General features: G+C 38.4%; 1 protein-coding gene across 29 annotated transcripts; it reads left to right on the top strand.

Annotated features, from left to right (window-relative positions):
* The first annotated feature begins 339 nt into the window (after positions 1-339).
* Positions 340-23,493, top strand: LOC124115865 (fibrillin-2-like). 29 transcript variants are annotated; one of them, XM_048393648.1, is made up of 52 exons: positions 340-426; positions 634-759; positions 1,143-1,268; positions 1,476-1,601; positions 1,990-2,115; positions 2,323-2,448; positions 2,837-2,962; positions 3,170-3,295; positions 3,684-3,809; positions 4,017-4,142; positions 4,531-4,656; positions 4,864-4,989; positions 5,378-5,503; positions 5,711-5,836; positions 6,225-6,350; positions 6,558-6,683; positions 7,072-7,197; positions 7,405-7,530; positions 7,919-8,044; positions 8,252-8,377; positions 8,766-8,891; positions 9,099-9,224; positions 9,613-9,738; positions 9,946-10,071; positions 10,460-10,585; positions 10,793-10,918; positions 11,307-11,432; positions 11,640-11,765; positions 12,154-12,279; positions 12,487-12,612; positions 13,001-13,126; positions 13,334-13,459; positions 13,847-13,972; positions 14,361-14,486; positions 14,694-14,819; positions 15,208-15,333; positions 15,541-15,666; positions 16,055-16,180; positions 16,388-16,513; positions 16,901-17,026; positions 17,234-17,359; positions 17,748-17,873; positions 18,081-18,206; positions 18,595-18,720; positions 18,928-19,053; positions 19,442-19,567; positions 19,775-19,900; positions 20,288-20,413; positions 20,801-20,926; positions 21,131-21,256; positions 21,446-21,577; positions 22,878-23,491. In XM_048393648.1, the coding sequence occupies exons 1-52, from the start codon at positions 360-362 to the stop codon at positions 22,886-22,888; spliced, it is 6,384 nt and encodes a 2,127-aa protein (XP_048249605.1). In that variant the 5' UTR covers positions 340-359; the 3' UTR covers positions 22,889-23,491. The 29 variants fall into 29 exon arrangements, with proteins under 29 accessions (XP_048249605.1, XP_048249619.1, XP_048249632.1 ...); XM_048393662.1 differs by lacking the exon at positions 1,143-1,268 and having other exon boundaries at positions 22,878-23,493; XM_048393675.1 differs by lacking the exon at positions 1,990-2,115 and having other exon boundaries at positions 22,878-23,493.
* The last annotated feature ends 325 nt before the right edge of the window (positions 23,494-23,818 follow it).

Here is a 23,818-nt window from a genome sequence, read left to right as displayed (position 1 = left end):
AGACTCTTTGCAACATCATCATCCTGTGATCAAATTCAATTTGAAACCCAAGTGACAATTATGTCATGGCACATTTTATTTTCATTACTCGTAAAACATACCTCATTGTTTAGCTGTATTACCTAGAAGCAACATATCTTGCTTGGTGACTATCTTCACCCCACACTGCTGATGTTGTTTCAATCAATCCATGCTTCTCTACCTCAAACATCAGTTGTGTTTTTCACCGACAATTGCCGAGCAAACGAGGTGTCTTTTTAGGGAAATATCTTCCTCACATTCTGTATGATACTGTTTCAGTGAACCCGTGCCTCTTAAGCTCAAACAACAATTGTGATGTCAACGCTGTCTGCACTCCAATGACGAATGGAGCGTTTACTTGTTCTTGCAATAATGGATTTGTTGGCAATGGCACCAACTGTTTTGGTAGGTGCCTACATGTGTAGACCGATCAGACGAGTCTCATCCATATAATATTACTGCGAATACATCAAGATCAATGTTACTAATTGGTTTGATACATTTTGAGTTTTTCATAAACATTGACTTCACATTGTTCAAATAAAATTTCAGTGAACACACGTGAGTTATCAGATGACCATCATAACCACACTCTGAATGATGCTGTTTCAGTGAACCCGTGCCTCTCAAGCTCAAACAACAATTGTGATGTCAACGCTGCCTGTACTCCAACGGAGAATGGAGCGTTTAACTGTACTTGTAATGTTGGATTTGTTGGCAATGGCACAAACTGTTTTGGTAGGTGCCTGCTTGCGACGACGCTTTGGGAAAACATGTGAAATTTAAGGTTTCTTCTTAACAAAATGCGATACAACTGACTATTTGAGATGGTAAATATTTCATTCCTCATATTGTCTTCACATTTAACTGTTTTTGCAATGATGGATTTGTTGGCGATTGCACCAACTGTTTTGGTAGGTGCCTGTACATGCAGAACAATCACACGAACCTCATCCTTATGAGGTTACTCCGAATAAATAAAGATCGAAGTGACTACTCGGTTTGATACATATTTAATCTTTCATAAACTTTGGCTTTACATAGTTTAGATAAAGTTACAGTGAACATACATATGTTATCAGATGACCATCATAACCACACTCTAAATGATGCTGTTTCAGTGAACCCGTGCCTTTCTACTTCAAACAACAATTGTGACATCAACGCTGCCTGCACTCCAACGGCGAATGGAGCGTTTACTTGTTCTTGTAATGATGGATTTGTTGGCGATGGCACCAACTGTTTTGGTAGGTGCCTACATGTGTAGACCGATTCGATGAACCTCATCCATATAATGTTACTGCAAATAAATTAAGATCAAAGCGACTAATTGGTTTGATACCTATTTCATGTTTCATACCCACTGGCCTCACATTGTTTAGATAAATATACAGTTAATACACGTGTGTTATCAGATGACCATCATAGCCACACTCTGAATGGTGCTGTTTCAGGAAACCCGTGCCTCTTAAGCTCAAACAACAATTGTGATGTCAACGCTGCCTGTACTCCAACGGAGAATGGAGCGTTTAACTGTACTTGTAATGTTGGATTTGTTGGCAATGGCACAAACTGTTTTGGTAGGTGCCTGCATGCGACGACGCTTTGGGAAAACATGTGAAATTTAAGTTTTCTTTTTAACAAAATGCGATACAACTGATTATTTTGTTATGGTAACTATTTCATTCCTCATAGATATTGTCTTCACATTTAACTGTTTTTGCAAGGATGGATTTGTTGGCGATTGCACCAACTGTTTTGGTAGGTGCCTGTACATGCAGAACAATCACACGAACCTCATCCTTATGAGGTTACTCCGAATAAATAAAGATCGAAGTGACTACTCGGTTTGATACATATTTAATCTTTCATAAACTTTGGCTTTACATAGTTTAGATAAAGTTACAGTGAACATACATATGTTATCAGATGACCATCATAACCACACTCTAAATGATGCTGTTTCAGTGAACCCGTGCCTTTCTACTTCAAACAACAATTGTGACATCAACGCTGCCTGCACTCCAACGGCGAATGGAGCGTTTACTTGTTCTTGTAATGATGGATTTGTTGGCGATGGCACCAACTGTTTTGGTAGGTGCCTACATGTGTAGACCGATTCGATGAACCTCATCCATATAATGTTACTGCAAATAAATTAAGATCAAAGCGACTAATTGGTTTGATACCTATTTCATGTTTCATACACACTGGCCTCACATTGTTTAGATAAATATACAGTTAATACACGTGTGTTATCAGATGACCATCATAGCCACACTCTGAATGGTGCTGTTTCAGGAAACCCGTGCCTCTTAAGCTCAAACAACAATTGTGATGTCAACGCTGCCTGTACTCCAACGGAGAATGGAGCGTTTAACTGTACTTGTAATGTTGGATTTGTTGGCAATGGCACAAACTGTTTTGGTAGGTGCCTGCATGCGACGACGCTTTGGGAAAACATGTGAAATTTAAGTTTTCTTTTTAACAAAAAGCGATACAACTGATTATTTTGTTATGGTAACTATTTCATTCCTCATAGATATTGTCTTCACATTTAACTGTTTTTGCAAGGATGGATTTGTTGGCGATTGCACCAACTGTTTTGGTAGGTGCCTGTACATGCAGAACAATCACACGAACCTCATCCTTATGAGGTTACTCCGAATAAATAAAGATCGAAGTGACTACTCGGTTTGATACATATTTAATCTTTCATAAACTTTGGCTTTACATAGTTTAGATAAAGTTACAGTGAACATACATATGTTATCAGATAACCATCATAACCACACTCTAAATGATGCTGTTTCAGTGAACCCGTGTCTTTCTACTTCAAACAACAATTGTGACATCAACGCTGCCTGCACTCCAACGGCGAATGGAGCGTTTACTTGTTCTTGTAATGATGGATTTGTTGGCGATGGCACCAACTGTTTTGGTAGGTGCCTACATGTGTAGACCGATTCGATGAACCTCATCCATTTAAGGTTACTGCAAATAGAGTAAGATCAAAGCGACTAATTGAATTGATACCTATTTCATGTTTCATACACACTGGCCTCACATTGTTTAGATAAATATACAGTTAATACACGTGTGTTATCAGATGACCATCATAGCCACACTCTGAATGGTGCTGTTTCAGGAAACCCGTGCCTCTTAAGCTCAAACAACAATTGTGATGTCAACGCTGCCTGTACTCCAACGGAGAATGGAGCGTTTAACTGTACTTGTAATGTTGGATTTGTTGGCAATGGCACAAACTGTTTTGGTAGGTGCCTGCATGCGACGACGCTTTGGGAAAACATGTGAAATTTAAGTTTTCTTTTTAACAAAATGCGATACAACTGATTATTTTGTTATGGTAACTATTTCATTCCTCATAGATATTGTCTTCACATTTAACTGTTTTTGCAAGGATGGATTTGTTGGCGATTGCACCAACTGTTTTGGTAGGTGCCTGTACATGCAGAACAATCACACGAACCTCATCCTTATGAGGTTACTCCGAATAAATAAAGATCGAAGTGACTACTCGGTTTGATACATATTTAATCTTTCATAAACTTTGGCTTTACATAGTTTAGATAAAGTTACAGTGAACATACATATGTTATCAGATGACCATCATAACCACACTCTAAATGATGCTGTTTCAGTGAACCCGTGCCTTTCTGCTTCAAACAACAATTGTGACATCAACGCTGCCTGCACTCCAACGGCGAATGGAGCGTTTACTTGTTCTTGTAATGATGGATTTGTTGGCGATGGCACCAACTGTTTTGGTAGGTGCCTACATGTGTAGACCGATTCGATGAACCTCATCCATATAATGTTACTGCAAATAAATTAAGATCAAAGCGACTAATTGGTTTGATACCTATTTCATGTTTCATACACACTGGCCTCACATTGTTTAGATAAATATACAGTTAATACACGTGTGTTATCAGATGACCATCATAGCCACACTCTGAATGGTGCTGTTTCAGGAAACCCGTGCCTCTTAAGCTCAAACAACAATTGTGATGTCAACGCTGCCTGTACTCCAACGGAGAATGGAGCGTTTAACTGTACTTGTAATGTTGGATTTGTTGGCAATGGCACAAACTGTTTTGGTAGGTGCCTGCATGCGACGACGCTTTGGGAAAACATGTGAAATTTAAGTTTTCTTTTTAACAAAAAGCGATACAACTGATTATTTTGTTATGGTAACTATTTCATTCCTCATAGATATTGTCTTCACATTTAACTGTTTTTGCAAGGATGGATTTGTTGGCGATTGCACCAACTGTTTTGGTAGGTGCCTGTACATGCAGAACAATCACACGAACCTCATCCTTATGAGGTTACTCCGAATAAATAAAGATCGAAGTGACTACTCGGTTTGATACATATTTAATCTTTCATAAACTTTGGCTTTACATAGTTTAGATAAAGTTACAGTGAACATACATATGTTATCAGATAACCATCATAACCACACTCTAAATGATGCTGTTTCAGTGAACCCGTGTCTTTCTACTTCAAACAACAATTGTGACATCAACGCTGCCTGCACTCCAACGGCGAATGGAGCGTTTACTTGTTCTTGTAATGATGGATTTGTTGGCGATGGCACCAACTGTTTTGGTAGGTGCCTACATGTGTAGACCGATTCGATGAACCTCATCCATTTAAGGTTACTGCAAATAGAGTAAGATCAAAGCGACTAATTGAATTGATACCTATTTCATGTTTCATACACACTGGCCTCACATTGTTTAGATAAATATACAGTTAATACACGTGTGTTATCAGATGACCATCATAGCCACACTCTGAATGGTGCTGTTTCAGGAAACCCGTGCCTCTTAAGCTCAAACAACAATTGTGATGTCAACGCTGCCTGTACTCCAACGGAGAATGGAGCGTTTAACTGTACTTGTAATGTTGGATTTGTTGGCAATGGCACAAACTGTTTTGGTAGGTGCCTGCATGCGACGACGCTTTGGGAAAACATGTGAAATTTAAGTTTTCTTTTTAACAAAATGCGATACAACTGATTATTTTGTTATGGTAACTATTTCATTCCTCATAGATATTGTCTTCACATTTAACTGTTTTTGCAATGATGGATTTGTTGGCGATTGCACCAACTGTTTTGGTAGGTGCCTGTACATGCAGAACAATCACACGAACCTCATCCTTATGAGGTTACTCCGAATAAATAAAGATCGAAGTGACTACTCGGTTTGATACATATTAAATCTTTCATAAACTTTGGCTTTACATAGTTTAGATAAAGTTACAGTGAACATACATATGTTATCAGATGACCATCATAACCACACTCTAAATGATGCTGTTTCAGTGAACCCGTGCCTTTCTACTTCAAACAACAATTGTGACATCAACGCTGCCTGCACTCCAACGGCGAATGGAGCGTTTACTTGTTCTTGTAATGATGGATTTGTTGGCGATGGCACCAACTGTTTTGGTAGGTGCCTACATGTGTAGACCGATTCGATGAACCTCATCCATATAATGTTACTGCAAATAAATTAAGATCAAAGCGACTAATTGGTTTGATACCTATTTCATGTTTCATACCCACTGGCCTCACATTGTTTAGATAAATATACAGTTAATACACGTGTGTTATCAGATGACCATCATAGCCACACTCTGAATGGTGCTGTTTCAGGAAACCCGTGCCTCTTAAGCTCAAACAACAATTGTGATGTCAACGCTGCCTGTACTCCAACGGAGAATGGAGCGTTTAACTGTACTTGTAATGTTGGATTTGTTGGCAATGGCACAAACTGTTTTGGTAGGTGCCTGCATGCGACGACGCTTTGGGAAAACATGTGAAATTTAAGTTTTCTTTTTAACAAAATGCGATACAACTGATTATTTTGTTATGGTAACTATTTCATTCCTCATAGATATTGTCTTCACATTTAACTGTTTTTGCAAGGATGGATTTGTTGGCGATTGCACCAACTGTTTTGGTAGGTGCCTGTACATGCAGAACAATCACACGAACCTCATCCTTATGAGGTTACTCCGAATAAATAAAGATCGAAGTGACTACTCGGTTTGATACATATTTAATCTTTCATAAACTTTGGCTTTACATAGTTTAGATAAAGTTACAGTGAACATACATATGTTATCAGATGACCATCATAACCACACTCTAAATGATGCTGTTTCAGTGAACCCGTGCCTTTCTACTTCAAACAACAATTGTGACATCAACGCTGCCTGCACTCCAACGGCGAATGGAGCGTTTACTTGTTCTTGTAATGATGGATTTGTTGGCGATGGCACCAACTGTTTTGGTAGGTGCCTACATGTGTAGACCGATTCGATGAACCTCATCCATATAATGTTACTGCAAATAAATTAAGATCAAAGCGACTAATTGGTTTGATACCTATTTCATGTTTCATACACACTGGCCTCACATTGTTTAGATAAATATACAGTTAATACACGTGTGTTATCAGATGACCATCATAGCCACACTCTGAATGGTGCTGTTTCAGGAAACCCGTGCCTCTTAAGCTCAAACAACAATTGTGATGTCAACGCTGCCTGTACTCCAACGGAGAATGGAGCGTTTAACTGTACTTGTAATGTTGGATTTGTTGGCAATGGCACAAACTGTTTTGGTAGGTGCCTGCATGCGACGACGCTTTGGGAAAACATGTGAAATTTAAGTTTTCTTTTTAACAAAAAGCGATACAACTGATTATTTTGTTATGGTAACTATTTCATTCCTCATAGATATTGTCTTCACATTTAACTGTTTTTGCAAGGATGGATTTGTTGGCGATTGCACCAACTGTTTTGGTAGGTGCCTGTACATGCAGAACAATCACACGAACCTCATCCTTATGAGGTTACTCCGAATAAATAAAGATCGAAGTGACTACTCGGTTTGATACATATTTAATCTTTCATAAACTTTGGCTTTACATAGTTTAGATAAAGTTACAGTGAACATACATATGTTATCAGATAACCATCATAACCACACTCTAAATGATGCTGTTTCAGTGAACCCGTGTCTTTCTACTTCAAACAACAATTGTGACATCAACGCTGCCTGCACTCCAACGGCGAATGGAGCGTTTACTTGTTCTTGTAATGATGGATTTGTTGGCGATGGCACCAACTGTTTTGGTAGGTGCCTACATGTGTAGACCGATTCGATGAACCTCATCCATTTAAGGTTACTGCAAATAGAGTAAGATCAAAGCGACTAATTGAATTGATACCTATTTCATGTTTCATACACACTGGCCTCACATTGTTTAGATAAATATACAGTTAATACACGTGTGTTATCAGATGACCATCATAGCCACACTCTGAATGGTGCTGTTTCAGGAAACCCGTGCCTCTTAAGCTCAAACAACAATTGTGATGTCAACGCTGCCTGTACTCCAACGGAGAATGGAGCGTTTAACTGTACTTGTAATGTTGGATTTGTTGGCAATGGCACAAACTGTTTTGGTAGGTGCCTGCATGCGACGACGCTTTGGGAAAACATGTGAAATTTAAGTTTTCTTTTTAACAAAATGCGATACAACTGATTATTTTGTTATGGTAACTATTTCATTCCTCATAGATATTGTCTTCACATTTAACTGTTTTTGCAATGATGGATTTGTTGGCGATTGCACCAACTGTTTTGGTAGGTGCCTGTACATGCAGAACAATCACACGAACCTCATCCTTATGAGGTTACTCCGAATAAATAAAGATCGAAGTGACTACTCGGTTTGATACATATTAAATCTTTCATAAACTTTGGCTTTACATAGTTTAGATAAAGTTACAGTGAACATACATATGTTATCAGATGACCATCATAACCACACTCTAAATGATGCTGTTTCAGTGAACCCGTGCCTTTCTACTTCAAACAACAATTGTGACATCAACGCTGCCTGCACTCCAACGGCGAATGGAGCGTTTACTTGTTCTTGTAATGATGGATTTGTTGGCGATGGCACCAACTGTTTTGGTAGGTGCCTACATGTGTAGACCGATTCGATGAACCTCATCCATATAATGTTACTGCAAATAAATTAAGATCAAAGCGACTAATTGGTTTGATACCTATTTCATGTTTCATACCCACTGGCCTCACATTGTTTAGATAAATATACAGTTAATACACGTGTGTTATCAGATGACCATCATAGCCACACTCTGAATGGTGCTGTTTCAGGAAACCCGTGCCTCTTAAGCTCAAACAACAATTGTGATGTCAACGCTGCCTGTACTCCAACGGAGAATGGAGCGTTTAACTGTACTTGTAATGTTGGATTTGTTGGCAATGGCACAAACTGTTTTGGTAGGTGCCTGCATGCGACGACGCTTTGGGAAAACATGTGAAATTTAAGTTTTCTTTTTAACAAAATGCGATACAACTGATTATTTTGTTATGGTAACTATTTCATTCCTCATAGATATTGTCTTCACATTTAACTGTTTTTGCAATGATGGATTTGTTGGCGATTGCACCAACTGTTTTGGTAGGTGCCTGTACATGCAGAACAATCACACGAACCTCATCCTTATGAGGTTACTCCGAATAAATAAAGATCGAAGTGACTACTCGGTTTGATACATATTTAATCTTTCATAAACTTTGGCTTTACATAGTTTAGATAAAGTTACAGTGAACATACATATGTTATCAGATGACCATCATAACCACACTCTAAATGATGCTGTTTCAGTGAACCCGTGCCTTTCTACTTCAAACAACAATTGTGACATCAACGCTGCCTGCACTCCAACGGCGAATGGAGCGTTTACTTGTTCTTGTAATGATGGATTTGTTGGCGATGGCACCAACTGTTTTGGTAGGTGCCTACATGTGTAGACCGATTCGATGAACCTCATCCATATAATTTTACTGCAAATAAATTAAGATCAAAGCGACTAATTGGTTTGATACCTATTTCATGTTTCATACACACTGGCCTCACATTGTTTAGATAAATATACAGTTAATACACGTGTGTTATCAGATGACCATCATAGCCACACTCTGAATGGTGCTGTTTCAGGAAACCCGTGCCTCTTAAGCTCAAACAACAATTGTGATGTCAACGCTGCCTGTACTCCAACGGAGAATGGAGCGTTTAACTGTACTTGTAATGTTGGATTTGTTGGCAATGGCACAAACTGTTTTGGTAGGTGCCTGCATGCGACGACGCTTTGGGAAAACATGTGAAATTTAAGTTTTCTTTTTAACAAAATGCGATACAACTGATTATTTTGTTATGGTAACTATTTCATTCCTCATAGATATTGTCTTCACATTTAACTGTTTTTGCAAGGATGGATTTGTTGGCGATTGCACCAACTGTTTTGGTAGGTGCCTGTACATGCAGAACAATCACACGAACCTCATCCTTATGAGGTTACTCCGAATAAATAAAGATCGAAGTGACTACTCGGTTTGATACATATTTAATCTTTCATAAACTTTGGCTTTACATAGTTTAGATAAAGTTACAGTGAACATACATATGTTATCAGATAACCATCATAACCACACTCTAAATGATGCTGTTTCAGTGAACCCGTGTCTTTCTACTTCAAACAACAATTGTGACATCAACGCTGCCTGCACTCCAACGGCGAATGGAGCGTTTACTTGTTCTTGTAATGATGGATTTGTTGGCGATGGCACCAACTGTTTTGGTAGGTGCCTACATGTGTAGACCGATTCGATGAACCTCATCCATTTAAGGTTACTGCAAATAGAGTAAGATCAAAGCGACTAATTGAATTGATACCTATTTCATATTTCATACACACTGGCCTCACATTGTTTAGATAAATATACAGTAAATACACGTGTGTTATCAGATGACCATCATAGCCACACTCTGAATGGTGCTGTTTCAGGAAACCCGTGCCTCTTAAGCTCAAACAACAATTGTGATGTCAACGCTGCCTGTACTCCAACGGAGAATGGAGCGTTTAACTGTACTTGTAATGTTGGATTTGTTGGCAATGGCACAAACTGTTTTGGTAGGTGCCTGCATGCGACGACGCTTTGGGAAAACATGTGAAATTTAAGTTTTCTTTTTAACAAAATGCGATACAACTGATTATTTTGTTATGGTAACTATTTCATTCCTCATAGATATTGTCTTCACATTTAACTGTTTTTGCAATGATGGATTTGTTGGCGATTGCACCAACTGTTTTGGTAGGTGCCTGTACATGCAGAACAATCACACGAACCTCATCCTTATGAGGTTACTCCGAATAAATAAAGATCGAAGTGACTACTCGGTTTGATACATATTAAATCTTTCATAAACTTTGGCTTTACATAGTTTAGATAAAGTTACAGTGAACATACATATGTTATCAGATGACCATCATAACCACACTCTAAATGATGCTGTTTCAGTGAACCCGTGCCTTTCTACTTCAAACAACAATTGTGACATCAACGCTGCCTGCACTCCAACGGCGAATGGAGCGTTTACTTGTTCTTGTAATGATGGATTTGTTGGCGATGGCACCAACTGTTTTGGTAGGTGCCTACATGTGTAGACCGATTCGATGAACCTCATCCATATAATGTTACTGCAAATAAATTAAGATCAAAGCGACTAATTGGTTTGATACCTATTTCATGTTTCATACCCACTGGCCTCACATTGTTTAGATAAATATACAGTTAATACACGTGTGTTATCAGATGACCATCATAGCCACACTCTGAATGGTGCTGTTTCAGGAAACCCGTGCCTCTTAAGCTCAAACAACAATTGTGATGTCAACGCTGCCTGTACTCCAACGGAGAATGGAGCGTTTAACTGTACTTGTAATGTTGGATTTGTTGGCAATGGCACAAACTGTTTTGGTAGGTGCCTGCATGCGACGACGCTTTGGGAAAACATGTGAAATTTAAGTTTTCTTTTTAACAAAATGCGATACAACTGATTATTTTGTTATGGTAACTATTTCATTCCTCATAGATATTGTCTTCACATTTAACTGTTTTTGCAAGGATGGATTTGTTGGCGATTGCACCAACTGTTTTGGTAGGTGCCTGTACATGCAGAACAATCACACGAACCTCATCCTTATGAGGTTACTCCGAATAAATAAAGATCGAAGTGACTACTCGGTTTGATACATATTTAATCTTTCATAAACTTTGGCTTTACATAGTTTAGATAAAGTTACAGTGAACATACATATGTTATCAGATGACCATCATAACCACACTCTAAATGATGCTGTTTCAGTGAACCCGTGCCTTTCTACTTCAAACAACAATTGTGACATCAACGCTGCCTGCACTCCAACGGCGAATGGAGCGTTTACTTGTTCTTGTAATGATGGATTTGTTGGCGATGGCACCAACTGTTTTGGTAGGTGCCTACATGTGTAGACCGATTCGATGAACCTCATCCATATAATGTTACTGCAAATAAATTAAGATCAAAGCGACTAATTGGTTTGATACCTATTTCATGTTTCATACACACTGGCCTCACATTGTTTAGATAAATATACAGTTAATACACGTGTGTTATCAGATGACCATCATAGCCACACTCTGAATGGTGCTGTTTCAGGAAACCCGTGCCTCTTAAGCTCAAACAACAATTGTGATGTCAACGCTGCCTGTACTCCAACGGAGAATGGAGCGTTTAACTGTACTTGTAATGTTGGATTTGTTGGCAATGGCACAAACTGTTTTGGTAGGTGCCTGCATGCGACGACGCTTTGGGAAAACATGTGAAATTTAAGTTTTCTTTTCAACAAAATGCGATACAACTGATTATTTTGTTATGGTAACTATTTCATTCCTCATAGATATTGTCTTCACATTTAACTGTTTTTGCAATGATGGATTTGTTGGCGATTGCACCAACTGTTTTGGTAGGTGCCTGTACATGCAGAACAATCACACGAACCTCATCCTTATGAGGTTACTCCGAATAAATAAAGATCGAAGTGACTACTCGGTTTGATACATATTTAATCTTTCATAAACTTTGGCTTTACATAGTTTAGATAAAGTTACAGTGAACATACATATGTTATCAGATGACCATCATAACCACACTCTAAATGATGCTGTTTCAGTGAACCCGTGTCTTTCTACTTCAAACAACAATTGTGACATCAACGCTGCCTGCACTCCAACGGCGAATGGAGCGTTTACTTGTTCTTGTAATGATGGATTTGTTGGCGATGGCACCAACTGTTTTGGTAGGTGCCTACATGTGTAGACCGATTCGATGAACCTCATCCATATAATGTTACTGCAAATAAATTAAGATCAAAGCGACTAATTGGTTTGATACCTATTTCATGTTTCATACACACTGGCCTCACATTGTTTAGATAAATATACAGTTAATACACGTGTGTTATCAGATGACCATCATAGCCACACTCTGAATGGTGCTGTTTCAGGAAACCCGTGCCTCTTAAGCTCAAACAACAATTGTGATGTCAACGCTGCCTGTACTCCAACGGAGAATGGAGCGTTTAACTGTACTTGTAATGTTGGATTTGTTGGCAATGGCACAAACTGTTTTGGTAGGTGCCTGCATGCGACGACGCTTTGGGAAAACATGTGAAATTTAAGTTTTCTTTTTAACAAAATGCGATACAACTGATTATTTTGTTATGGTAACTATTTCATTCCTCATAGATATTGTCTTCACATTTAACTGTTTTTGCAAGGATGGATTTGTTGGCGATTGCACCAACTGTTTTGGTAGGTGCCTGTACATGCAGAACAATCACACGAACCTCATCCTTATGAGGTTACTCCGAATAAATAAAGATCGAAGTGACTACTCGGTTTGATACATATTTAATCTTTCATAAACTTTGGCTTTACATAGTTTAGATAAAGTTACAGTGAACATACATATGTTATCAGATAACCATCATAACCACACTCTAAATGATGCTGTTTCAGTGAACCCGTGTCTTTCTACTTCAAACAACAATTGTGACATCAACGCTGCCTGCACTCCAACGGCGAATGGAGCGTTTACTTGTTCTTGTAATGATGGATTTGTTGGCGATGGCACCAACTGTTTTGGTAGGTGCCTACATGTGTAGACCGATTCGATGAACCTCATCCATTTAAGGTTACTGCAAATAGAGTAAGATCAAAGCGACTAATTGAATTGATACCTATTTCATATTTCATACACACTGGCCTCACATTGTTTAGATAAATATACAGTTAATACACGTGTGTTATCAGATGACCATCATAGCCACACTCTGAATGGTGCTGTTTCAGGAAACCCGTGCCTCTTAAGCTCAAACAACAATTGTGATGTCAACGCTGCCTGTACTCCAACGGAGAATGGAGCGTTTAACTGTACTTGTAATGTTGGATTTGTTGGCAATGGCACAAACTGTTTTGGTAGGTGCCTGCATGCGACGACGCTTTGGGGAAACATGTGAAATTTAAGGGTTCTTCTTAACAAAATGCGATACAACTGACTATTTGTGATGGTAAATATTTCATTCCTCATAGATATTGTCTTCACATTTAATTGTTTTTGCAATGATGGATTTGCTGGCGATTGCACCAACTGTTTTGGTAGGTGCCTACATGTGTAGACCGATTCGATGAACCTCATCCATATAAGGTTACTGCAAATAAATCAAGGTCAAAGCGACTAATTGGTTTGATACCTATTTCATATTTCATACACACTGGCCTCACATTGTTTAGATAAATATACAGTTAATACACGTGTGTTATCAGATGACCATCATAGCCACACTCTGAATGGTGCTGTTTCAGGAAACCCGTGCCTCTTAAGCTCAAACAACAATTGTGATGTCAACGCTGCCTGTACTCCAACGGAGAATGGAGCGTTTAACTGTACTTGTAATGTTGGATTTGTTGGCAATGGCACAAACTGTTTTGGTAGGTGCCTGCATGCGACGACGCTTTGGGAAAACATGTGAAATTTAAGTTTTCTTTTTAACAAAATGCGATACAACTGATTATTTTGTTATGGTAACTATTTCATTCCTCATAGATATTGTCTTCACATTTAACTGTTTTTGCAATGATGGATTTGTTGGCGATTGCACCAACTGTTTTGGTAGGTGCCTGTACATGTAGAACAATCACATGAACCTCATCCTTATGAGGTTACTCCGAATAAATAAAGATCGAAGTAACTACTCGGTTTGATACATATTTAATCTTTCATAAACTTTGGCTTTACATAGTTTAGATAAAGTTACAGTGAACATACATATGTTATCAGATGACCATCATAACCACACTCTAAATGATGCTGTTTCAGTGAACCCGTGCCTTTCTACTTCAAACAACAATTGTGACATCAACGCTGCCTGCACTCCAACGGCGAATGGAGCGTTTACTTGTTCTTGTAATGATGGATTTGTTGGCGATGGCACCAACTGTTTTGGTAGGTGCCTACATGTGTAGACCGATTCGATGAACCTCATCCATATAATGTTACTGCAAATAAATTAAGATCAAAGCGACTAATTGGTTTGATACCTATTTCATGTTTCATACCCACTGGCCTCACATTGTTTAGATAAATATACAGTTAATACCCGTGTGTTATCAGATGACCATCATAGCCACACTCTGAATGGTGCTGTTTCAGGAAACCCGTGCCTCTTAAGCTCAAACAACAATTGTGATGTCAACGCTGCCTGTACTCCAACGGAGAATGGAGCGTTTAACTGTACTTGTAATGTTGGATTTGTTGGCAATGGCACAAACTGTTTTGGTAGGTGCCTGCATGCGACGACGCTTTGGGAAAACATGTGAAATTTAAGTTTTCTTTTTAACAAAATGCGATACAACTGATTATTTTGTTATGGTAACTATTTCATTCCTCATAGATATTGTCTTCACATTTAACTGTTTTTGCAATGATGGATTTGTTGGCGATTGCACCAACTGTTTTGGTAGGTGCCTGTACATGCAGAACAATCACACGAACCTCATCCTTATGAGGTTACTCCGAATAAATAAAGATCGAAGTGACTACTCGGTTTGATACATATTTAATCTTTCATAAACTTTGGCTTTACATAGTTTAGATAAAGTTACAGTGAACATACATATGTTATCAGATGACCATCATAACCACACTCTAAATGATGCTGTTTCAGTGAACCCGTGCCTTTCTACTTCAAACAACAATTGTGACATCAACGCTGCCTGCACTCCAACGGCGAATGGAGCGTTTACTTGTTCTTGTAATGATGGATTTGTTGGCGATGGCACCAACTGTTTTGGTAGGTGCCTACATGTGTAGACCGATTCGATGAACCTCATCCATATAATGTTACTGCAAATAAATTAAGATCAAAGCGACTAATTGGTTTGATACCTATTTCATGTTTCATACACACTGGCCTCACATTGTTTAGATAAATATACAGTTAATACACGTGTGTTATCAGATGACCATCATAGCCACACTCTGAATGGTGCTGTTTCAGGAAACCCGTGCCTCTTAAGCTCAAACAACAATTGTGATGTCAACGCTGCCTGTACTCCAACGGAGAATGGAGCGTTTAACTGTACTTGTAATGTTGGATTTGTTGGCAATGGCACAAACTGTTTTGGTAGGTGCCTGCATGCGACGACGCTTTGGGAAAACATGTGAAATTTAAGTTTTCTTTTTAACAAAATGCGATACAACTGATTATTTTGTTATGGTAACTATTTCATTCCTCATAGATATTGTCTTCACATTTAACTGTTTTTGCAATGATGGATTTGTTGGCGATTGCACCAACTGTTTTGGTAGGTGCCTGTACATGTAGAACAATCACACGAACCTCATCCTTATGAGGTTACTCCGAATAAATAAAGATCGAAGTGACTACTCGGTTTGATACATATTTAATCTTTCATAAACTTTGGCTTTACATAGTTTAGATAAAGTTACAGTGAACATACATATGTTATCAGATGACCATCATAACCACACTCTAAATGATGCTGTTTCAGTGAACCCGTGTCTTTCTACTTCAAACAACAATTGTGACATCAACGCTGCCTGCACTCCAACGGCGAATGGAGCGTTTACTTGTTCTTGTAATGATGGATTTGTTGGCGATGGCACCAACTGTTTTGGTAGGTGCCTACATGTGTAGACCGATTCGATGAACCTCATCCATTTAAGGTTACTGCAAATAGAGTAAGATCAAAGCGACTAATTGGATTGATACCTATTTCATATTTCATACACACTGGCCTCACATTGTTTAGATAAATATACAGTTAATACACGTGTGTTATCAGATGACCATCATAGCCACACTCTGAATGGTGCTGTTTCAGGAAACCCGTGCCTCTTAAGCTCAAACAACAATTGTGATGTCAACGCTGCCTGTACTCCAACGGAGAATGGAGCGTTTAACTGTACTTGTAATGTTGGATTTGTTGGCAATGGCACAAACTGTTTTGGTAGGTGCCTGCATGCGACGACGCTTTGGGGAAACATGTGAAATTTAAGGGTTCTTCTTAACAAAATGCGATACAACTGACTATTTGTGATGGTAAATATTTCATTCCTCATAGATATTGTCTTCACATTTAATTGTTTTTGCAATGATGGATTTGTTGGCGATTGCACCAACTGTTTTGGTAGGTGCCTGTACATGTAGAACAATCACATGAACCTCATCCTTATGAGGTTACTCCGAATAAATAAAGATCGAAGTGACTACTCGGTTTGATACATATTTAATCTTTCATAAACTTTGGCTTTACATAGTTTAGATAAAGTTACAGTGAACATACATATGTTATCAGATAACCATCATAACCACACTCTAAATGATGCTGTTTCAGTGAACCCGTGCCTTTCTACTTCAAACAACAATTGTGACATCAACGCTGCCTGCACTCCAACGGCGAATGGAGCGTTTACTTGTTCTTGTAATGATGGATTTGTTGGCGATGGCACCAACTGTTTTGGTAGGTGCCTACATGTGTAGACCGATTCGATGAACCTCATCCATATAATGTTACTGCAAATAAATTAAGATCAAAGCGACTAATTGGTTTGATACCTATTTCATGTTTCATACCCACTGGCCTCACATTGTTTAGATAAATATACAGTTAATACACGTGTGTTATCAGATGACCATCATAGCCACACTCTGAATGATGCTGTTTCAGGAAACCCGTGCCTCTTAAGCTCAAACAACAATTGTGATGTCAACGCTGCCTGTACTCCAACGGAGAATGGAGCGTTTAACTGTACTTGTAATGTTGGATTTGTTGGCAATGGCACAAACTGTTTTGGTAGGTGCCTGCATGCGACGACGCTTTGGGAAAACATGTGAAATTTAAGTTTTCTTTTTAACAAAATGCGATACAACTGATTATTTTGTTATGGTAACTATTTCATTCCTCATAGATATTGTCTTCACATTTAACTGTTTTTGCAATGATGGATTTGTTGGCGATTGCACCAACTGTTTTGGTAGGTGCCTGTACATGCAGAACAATCACACGAACCTCATCCTTATGAGGTTACTCCGAATAAATAAAGATCGAAGTGACTACTCGGTTTGATACATATTTAATCTTTCATAAACTTTGGCTTTACATAGTTTAGATAAAGTTACAGTGAACATACATATGTTATCAGATGACCATCATAACCACACTCTAAATGATGCTGTTTCAGTGAACCCGTGCCTTTCTACTTCAAACAACAATTGTGACATCAACGCTGCCTGCACTCCAACGGCGAATGGAGCGTTTACTTGTTCTTGTAATGATGGATTTGTTGGCGATGGCACCAACTGTTTTGGTAGGTGCCTACATGTGTAGACCGATTCGATGAACCTCATCCATATAATTTTACTGCAAATAAATTAAGATCAAAGCGACTAATTGGTTTGATACCTATTTCATGTTTCATACCCACTGGCCTCACATTGTTTAGATAAATATACAGTTAATACACGTGTGTTATCAGATGACCATCATAGCCACACTCTGAATTGTGCTGTTTCAGGAAACCCGTGCCTCTTAAGCTCAAACAACAATTGTGATGTCAACGCTGCCTGTACTCCAACGGAGAATGGAGCGTTTAACTGTACTTGTAATGTTGGATTTGTTGGCAATGGCACAAACTGTTTTGGTAGGTGCCTGCATGCGACGACGCTTTGGGAAAACATGTGAAATTTAAGTTTTCTTTTTCACAAAATGCGATACAACTGATTATTTTGTTATGGTAACTATTTCATTCCTCATAGATATTGTCTTCACATTTAACTGTTTTTGCAAGGATGGATTTGTTGGCGATTGCACCAACTGTTTTGGTAGGTGCCTGTACATGCAGAACAATCACACGAACCTCATCCTTATGAGGTTACTCCGAATAAATAAAGATCGAAGTGACTACTCGGTTTGATACATATTTAATCTTTCATAAACTTTGGCTTTATATAGTTTAGATAAAGTTACAGTGAACATACATATGTTATCAGATGACCGTCATAACCACACTCTAAATGATGCTGTTTCAGTGAACCCGTGCCTTTCTACTTCAAACAACAATTGTGACATCAACGCTGCCTGCACTCCAACGGCGAATGGAGCGTTTACTTGTTCTTGTAATGATGCATTTGTTGGCGATGGCACCAACTGTTTTGGTAGGTGCCTACATGTGTAGACCGATTCGATGAACCTCATCCATATAATGTTACTGCAAATAAATTAAGATCAAAGCGACTAATTGGTTTGATACCTATTTCATGTTTCATACACACTGGCCTCACATTGTTTAGATAAATATACAGTTAATACACGTGTGTTATCAGATGACCATCATAGCCACACTCTGAATGGTGCTGTTTCAGGAAACCCGTGCCTCTTAAGCTCAAACAACAATTGTGATGTCAACGCTGCCTGTACTCCAACGGAGAATGGAGCGTTTAACTGTACTTGTAATGTTGGATTTGTTGGCAATGGCACAAACTGTTTTGGTAGGTGCCTGCATGCGACGACGCTTTGGGAAAACATGTGAAATTTAAGTTTTCTTTTTAACAAAATGCGATACAACTGATTATTTTGTTATGGTAACTATTTCATTCCTCATAGATATTGTCTTCACATTTAACTGTTTTTGCAAGGATGGATTTGTTGGCGATTGCACCAACTGTTTTGGTAGGTGCCTGTACATGCAGAACAATCACACGAACCTCATCCTTATGAGGTTACTCCGAATAAATAAAGATCGAAGTGACTACTCGGTTTGATACATATTTAATCTTTCATAAACTTTGGCTTTACATAGTTTAGATAAAGTTACAGTGAACATACATATGTTATCAGATGACCATCATAACCACACTCTAAATGATGCTGTTTCAGTGAACCCGTGCCTTTCTACTTCAAACAACAATTGTGACATCAACGCTGCCTGCACTCCAACGGCGAATGGAGCGTTTACTTGTTCTTGTAATGATGGATTTGTTGGCGATGGCACCAACTGTTTTGGTAGGTGCCTACATGTGTAGACCGATTCGATGAACCTCATCCATATAATGTTACTGCAAATAAATTAAGATCAAAGCGACTAATTGGTTTGATACCTATTTCATGTTTCATACCCACTGGCCTCACATTGTTTAGATAAATATACAGTTAATACACGTGTGTTATCAGATGACCATCATAGCCACACTCTGAATTGTGCTGTTTCAGGAAACCCGTGCCTCTTAAGCTCAAACAACAATTGTGATGTCAACGCTGCCTGTACTCCAACGGAGAATGGAGCGTTTAACTGTACTTGTAATGTTGGATTTGTTGGCAATGGCACAAACTGTTTTGGTAGGTGCCTGCATGCGACGACGCTTTGGGAAAACATGTGAAATTTAAGGGTTCTTCTTAACAAAATGCGATACAACTGACTATTTGTGATGGTAAATATTTCATTCCTCATAGATATTGTCTTCACATTTAATTGTTTTTGCAATGATGGATTTGTTGGCGATGGCACCAACTGTTTTGGTAGGTGCCTACATGTGTAGACCGATTCGATGAACCTCATCCATATAATGTTACTGCAAGTAAATCAAGGTCAAAGCGACTAATTGGTTTGATACCTATTTCATATTTCATACACACTGGCCTCACATTGTTTAGATAAATATACAGTTAATACACGTGTGTTATCAGATGACCATCATAGCCACACTCTGAATGGTGCTGTTTCAGGAAACCCGTGCCTCTTAAGCTCAAACAACAATTGTGATGTCAACGCTGCCTGTACTCCAACGGAGAATGGAGCGTTTAACTGTGCTTGTAATGTTGGATTTGTTGGCAATGGCACAAATTGTTTTGGTAGGTGCCTGCATGCGACGACGCTTTGGGAAAACATGTGAAATTTAAGGGTTCTTCTTAACAAAATGCGATACAACTGACTATTTGTGATGGTAAATATTTCATTCCTCATAGATACTTTTTTCACAATTAACTGTTTTTACAATGATGGATTTGTTGGCGATTGCACCAACTGTTTTGGTAGGTGCCTGTACGTGTAGAACAATCACACGAACCTCATCCTTATGAGGTTACTCCGAATAAATAAAGATCGAAGTGACTACTCGGTTTGATACATATTTAATCTTTCATAAACTTTGACTTTACATTGTTTAGATAAAGTTACAGTTAACACACATATGTTATCAGATGACCATCATAACCACACTCTAAATGATGCTGTTTCAGTGAACCCGTGCCTTTCTACTTCAAACAACAATTGTGACATCAACGCTGCCTGCACTCCAACGGCGAATGGAGCGTTTACTTGTTCTTGTAATGATGGATATGTTGGCGATGGCACCAACTGTTTTGGTAGGTGCCTACATGTGTAGACCGATTCGACGAACCTCATCCATATAAGGTTCCGCGAAAAAAAGTATCAAATGTACCAACTGGTTAGATACACTTTTAAGTTTTCAAGGAAATTGACTTTACATTGTTCAGATAAATATATAGTTAATACACGTGTGTTACCAGATGACTATCATAACCACAATCGGAATAATGCTGTTTCAGTCAACCCGTGCATTTTAAGCTCAAACAACAATTGTGATGTCAACGCGGCCTGTACTCCAACTGCGAGTGGAAACTTTACCTGTTCTTGCATTGCTGGATTTGTTGGCGATGGCACCAACTGTTTTGGTAGGTGTCTGCATGTGAAGATTGATTAGACAAACTTTATCCAGTTAGTGTTGCTGCGAGCTAAAAACATTCAAGTGACTATTATTACATGGCAGATTCTAAATGTATTGTCTTCAAGTTGTTCAGATTTTTATTACTGAAACACGACATGTCTTATCAGGTGACACTCACACTCTGATGTTGTTTTAGTGAACCCGTGCCTCTCAAGCTCAAACAACAATTGTGATGATGACGCTTTCTGTACACCAACAGCAACTGGAGGATTTAATTGTTTTTGCAATGACGGGTTCTTTGGTGATGGCATAGCCGGAACTTGTGCGGGTATGTGCCTAAATGTTAATATTTATTTCTAACTGACTAATTCAATTTAGGTCACCCCTTTCCAATTGAGGCCAATATCATGTTGCGGTATCTATTGGTCTGTGACATGAAGATATCCGTCGTGCTATCTATAAATCAGGCGAGTGAAACATAACATTATCATGTCTTACTGCATAGTTAGCAGCCCCGTGAAGATCCGTTTAGAATAGGTCTTCAGCAACCCATGCTTGTCGTAAAAGGCGACTGTGCTTGTCGTAAGAGGTGACTAGCGGTATCGGGTGGTCAGGCTCGCTGACTCGGTTGATGCATGTCATCGTATCCCAATTGTGTGGATCGATGCTCATGATGTCAATCACTGGATTGTCTGGTGCAGATTCGATTATTTACAGACCGCTGTCATTTAGCTTGAATGTTGCTAAGTGCGGAGTTAAACAACAAACAAACGCCATAGTTAGCATATAGGAAGCATTGTATGCTTTCCCTTGTCGCGAATACCATGTGTCATCACCGACATTCAGTGATCCAGTCATAGAATTTGCTTCGCTGTGTTTTACGCCCTATGTAAAACTGTTTTGGCAGATATTAGAGATTGATTATTCTCTGGAGTTTACGTTTCGAACGACCAAAAAAGCAAATCAGTTTGATCATAAAGTTCTTTGAACGAAGTTCTTCACGATTTGCTTCCGAGTGAGTGAGTTAACATTAAACTCGCATCGGCATTATTTCAGCTATATAGCGACTTGCTTTAGAGAAGCAAAACGTGGCAGATATTCTTTGATGATTGGTAACACGATAAGGATCTGGATATGTCAGCGATCATAGTCAGGGTATCACATATTGACAACACATTGACAATGTATGGTGTCGGTGCAAGTTATATAATCAAAGACGCTGTAGGTACATATTGTTGTGATATTGTTCACACCACATATGTACACGTGTGAAGTTCATTGTCAATATTCAGATTAAAATAACTTACACATGACTGTTGTTGTCGGAACCTAAGTTCGATATGGAATTTTGAATTGAGTTTAATATAAAAACGTCAACGCCAGGGACTAACCAGTGTCGATTATCCCACGAAACAGATTCCTTTGTGCTTACAATGAAAATAGCACTTAACATTATATTAATGGATCACCAAAAATCAGGTGTTTGCGAAAATGTTAAATATGTCATTCCTTACTGGTGGCAAGAGACGGTCACTCACACACTTTGCGTAAAAGTAAAAGTAAAACTATGCGTTTGTTGCCTGTTTGTTTGTTAAAGCATGTCTATCGATGTATATTCCATTTCACAGGTTGTCCATAACAAACGATGTCCAGCGAGGAATCTTGGATCTTTCTACAATTTATCGTGTAGTTTTATTTTTAATTATTTTTTTTTTTAGAGTACACAAACAATAAGTTTACAGAATATGGTTCACATGCAATCTTAAATACAAGTTTCAAAGTATACCTATGGATGATAACAAACAAAAGCTATTCCAGTATCATATTGTTGGATTGTGAAAGTTCGTAGGTTTACACGAATAGGTGGTGACAGAGAGACCAAATTGTCATGAACTATGTGTATTTACATTGTAAATATAATATATTTCTGTCGATGTAATATGAATCGGTTATTTCTTGTTTGATGTGTGGGTGATTTGGTATTGAGTCGGAAATGTTTACATGTTTTGCTTTGTTACAGTTATAATATGATTTAATACATCATTTCGTTTTTGTTGATACCCTAATAAAATTGTCAATTTTGAAAATTCTAGTTCTATTCCAGTTTTGTCTTTGATCCAGTTTGTAAGGTTGTTCGTGATATGTTTTCCAATTTTGCACCCAAAGAACATGTGCACTAAGGTTTATTTTTCTCGTTTACAAAAAATGCAAAGAAATGATTCTTTATATCCCATTTCCTACAGAAACTCGTTTGTTGGTATAATTGTATGAATAATACTGTATTGGAACCATTTTTGTTTTGAGGACACATTATATCTGTGGGGGCTACGATTAATCGTTTGCCAATCTTTTTCCGTCATGTTAAGGCCAAGATCTAGTTCAAATCTGAATGTATTTTGAGTATATCATATTGTTGGATACTTTATTTAAAATATCATAAAATACACTACCTCCCCTCTCTCCACTCAGTTTTCAAGGAAATATGGTATTAAGGGCAGATGTAACTTAGATGTTAGGGGTATACTCTTACACTTTAGATATTGTTTTATTGCTTGGATAAGACTTAAAT

The sequence above is a fragment of the Haliotis rufescens genome, unplaced genomic scaffold, assembly GCF_023055435.1.
Source record: "Haliotis rufescens isolate VD_foot unplaced genomic scaffold, xgHalRufe1.0.p SCAF_12, whole genome shotgun sequence".
In the NCBI taxonomy this organism is placed as follows: domain Eukaryota; kingdom Metazoa; phylum Mollusca; class Gastropoda; order Lepetellida; family Haliotidae; genus Haliotis; species Haliotis rufescens.
This window is presented reverse-complemented; position numbering and strand designations above follow the sequence as displayed.

What these genes read in the sequence shown, in the direction of transcription:
- LOC124115865 (XM_048393648.1), top strand. Translation starts at nt 360, where the DNA reads ATGACGAATGGAGCGTTTACTTGTTCTTGCAATAATGGATTTGTTGGC. An exon ending in CAATGGCACAAACTGTTTTG is followed by an intron (nt 1,602 to 1,989) that starts GTAGGTGCCTGC and finishes ATGCTGTTTCAG; the next exon opens with TGAACCCGTGCCTTTCTACT. An exon ending in CGATGGCACCAACTGTTTTG is followed by an intron (nt 21,257 to 21,445) that starts GTAGGTGTCTGC and finishes ATGTTGTTTTAG; the next exon opens with TGAACCCGTGCCTCTCAAGC.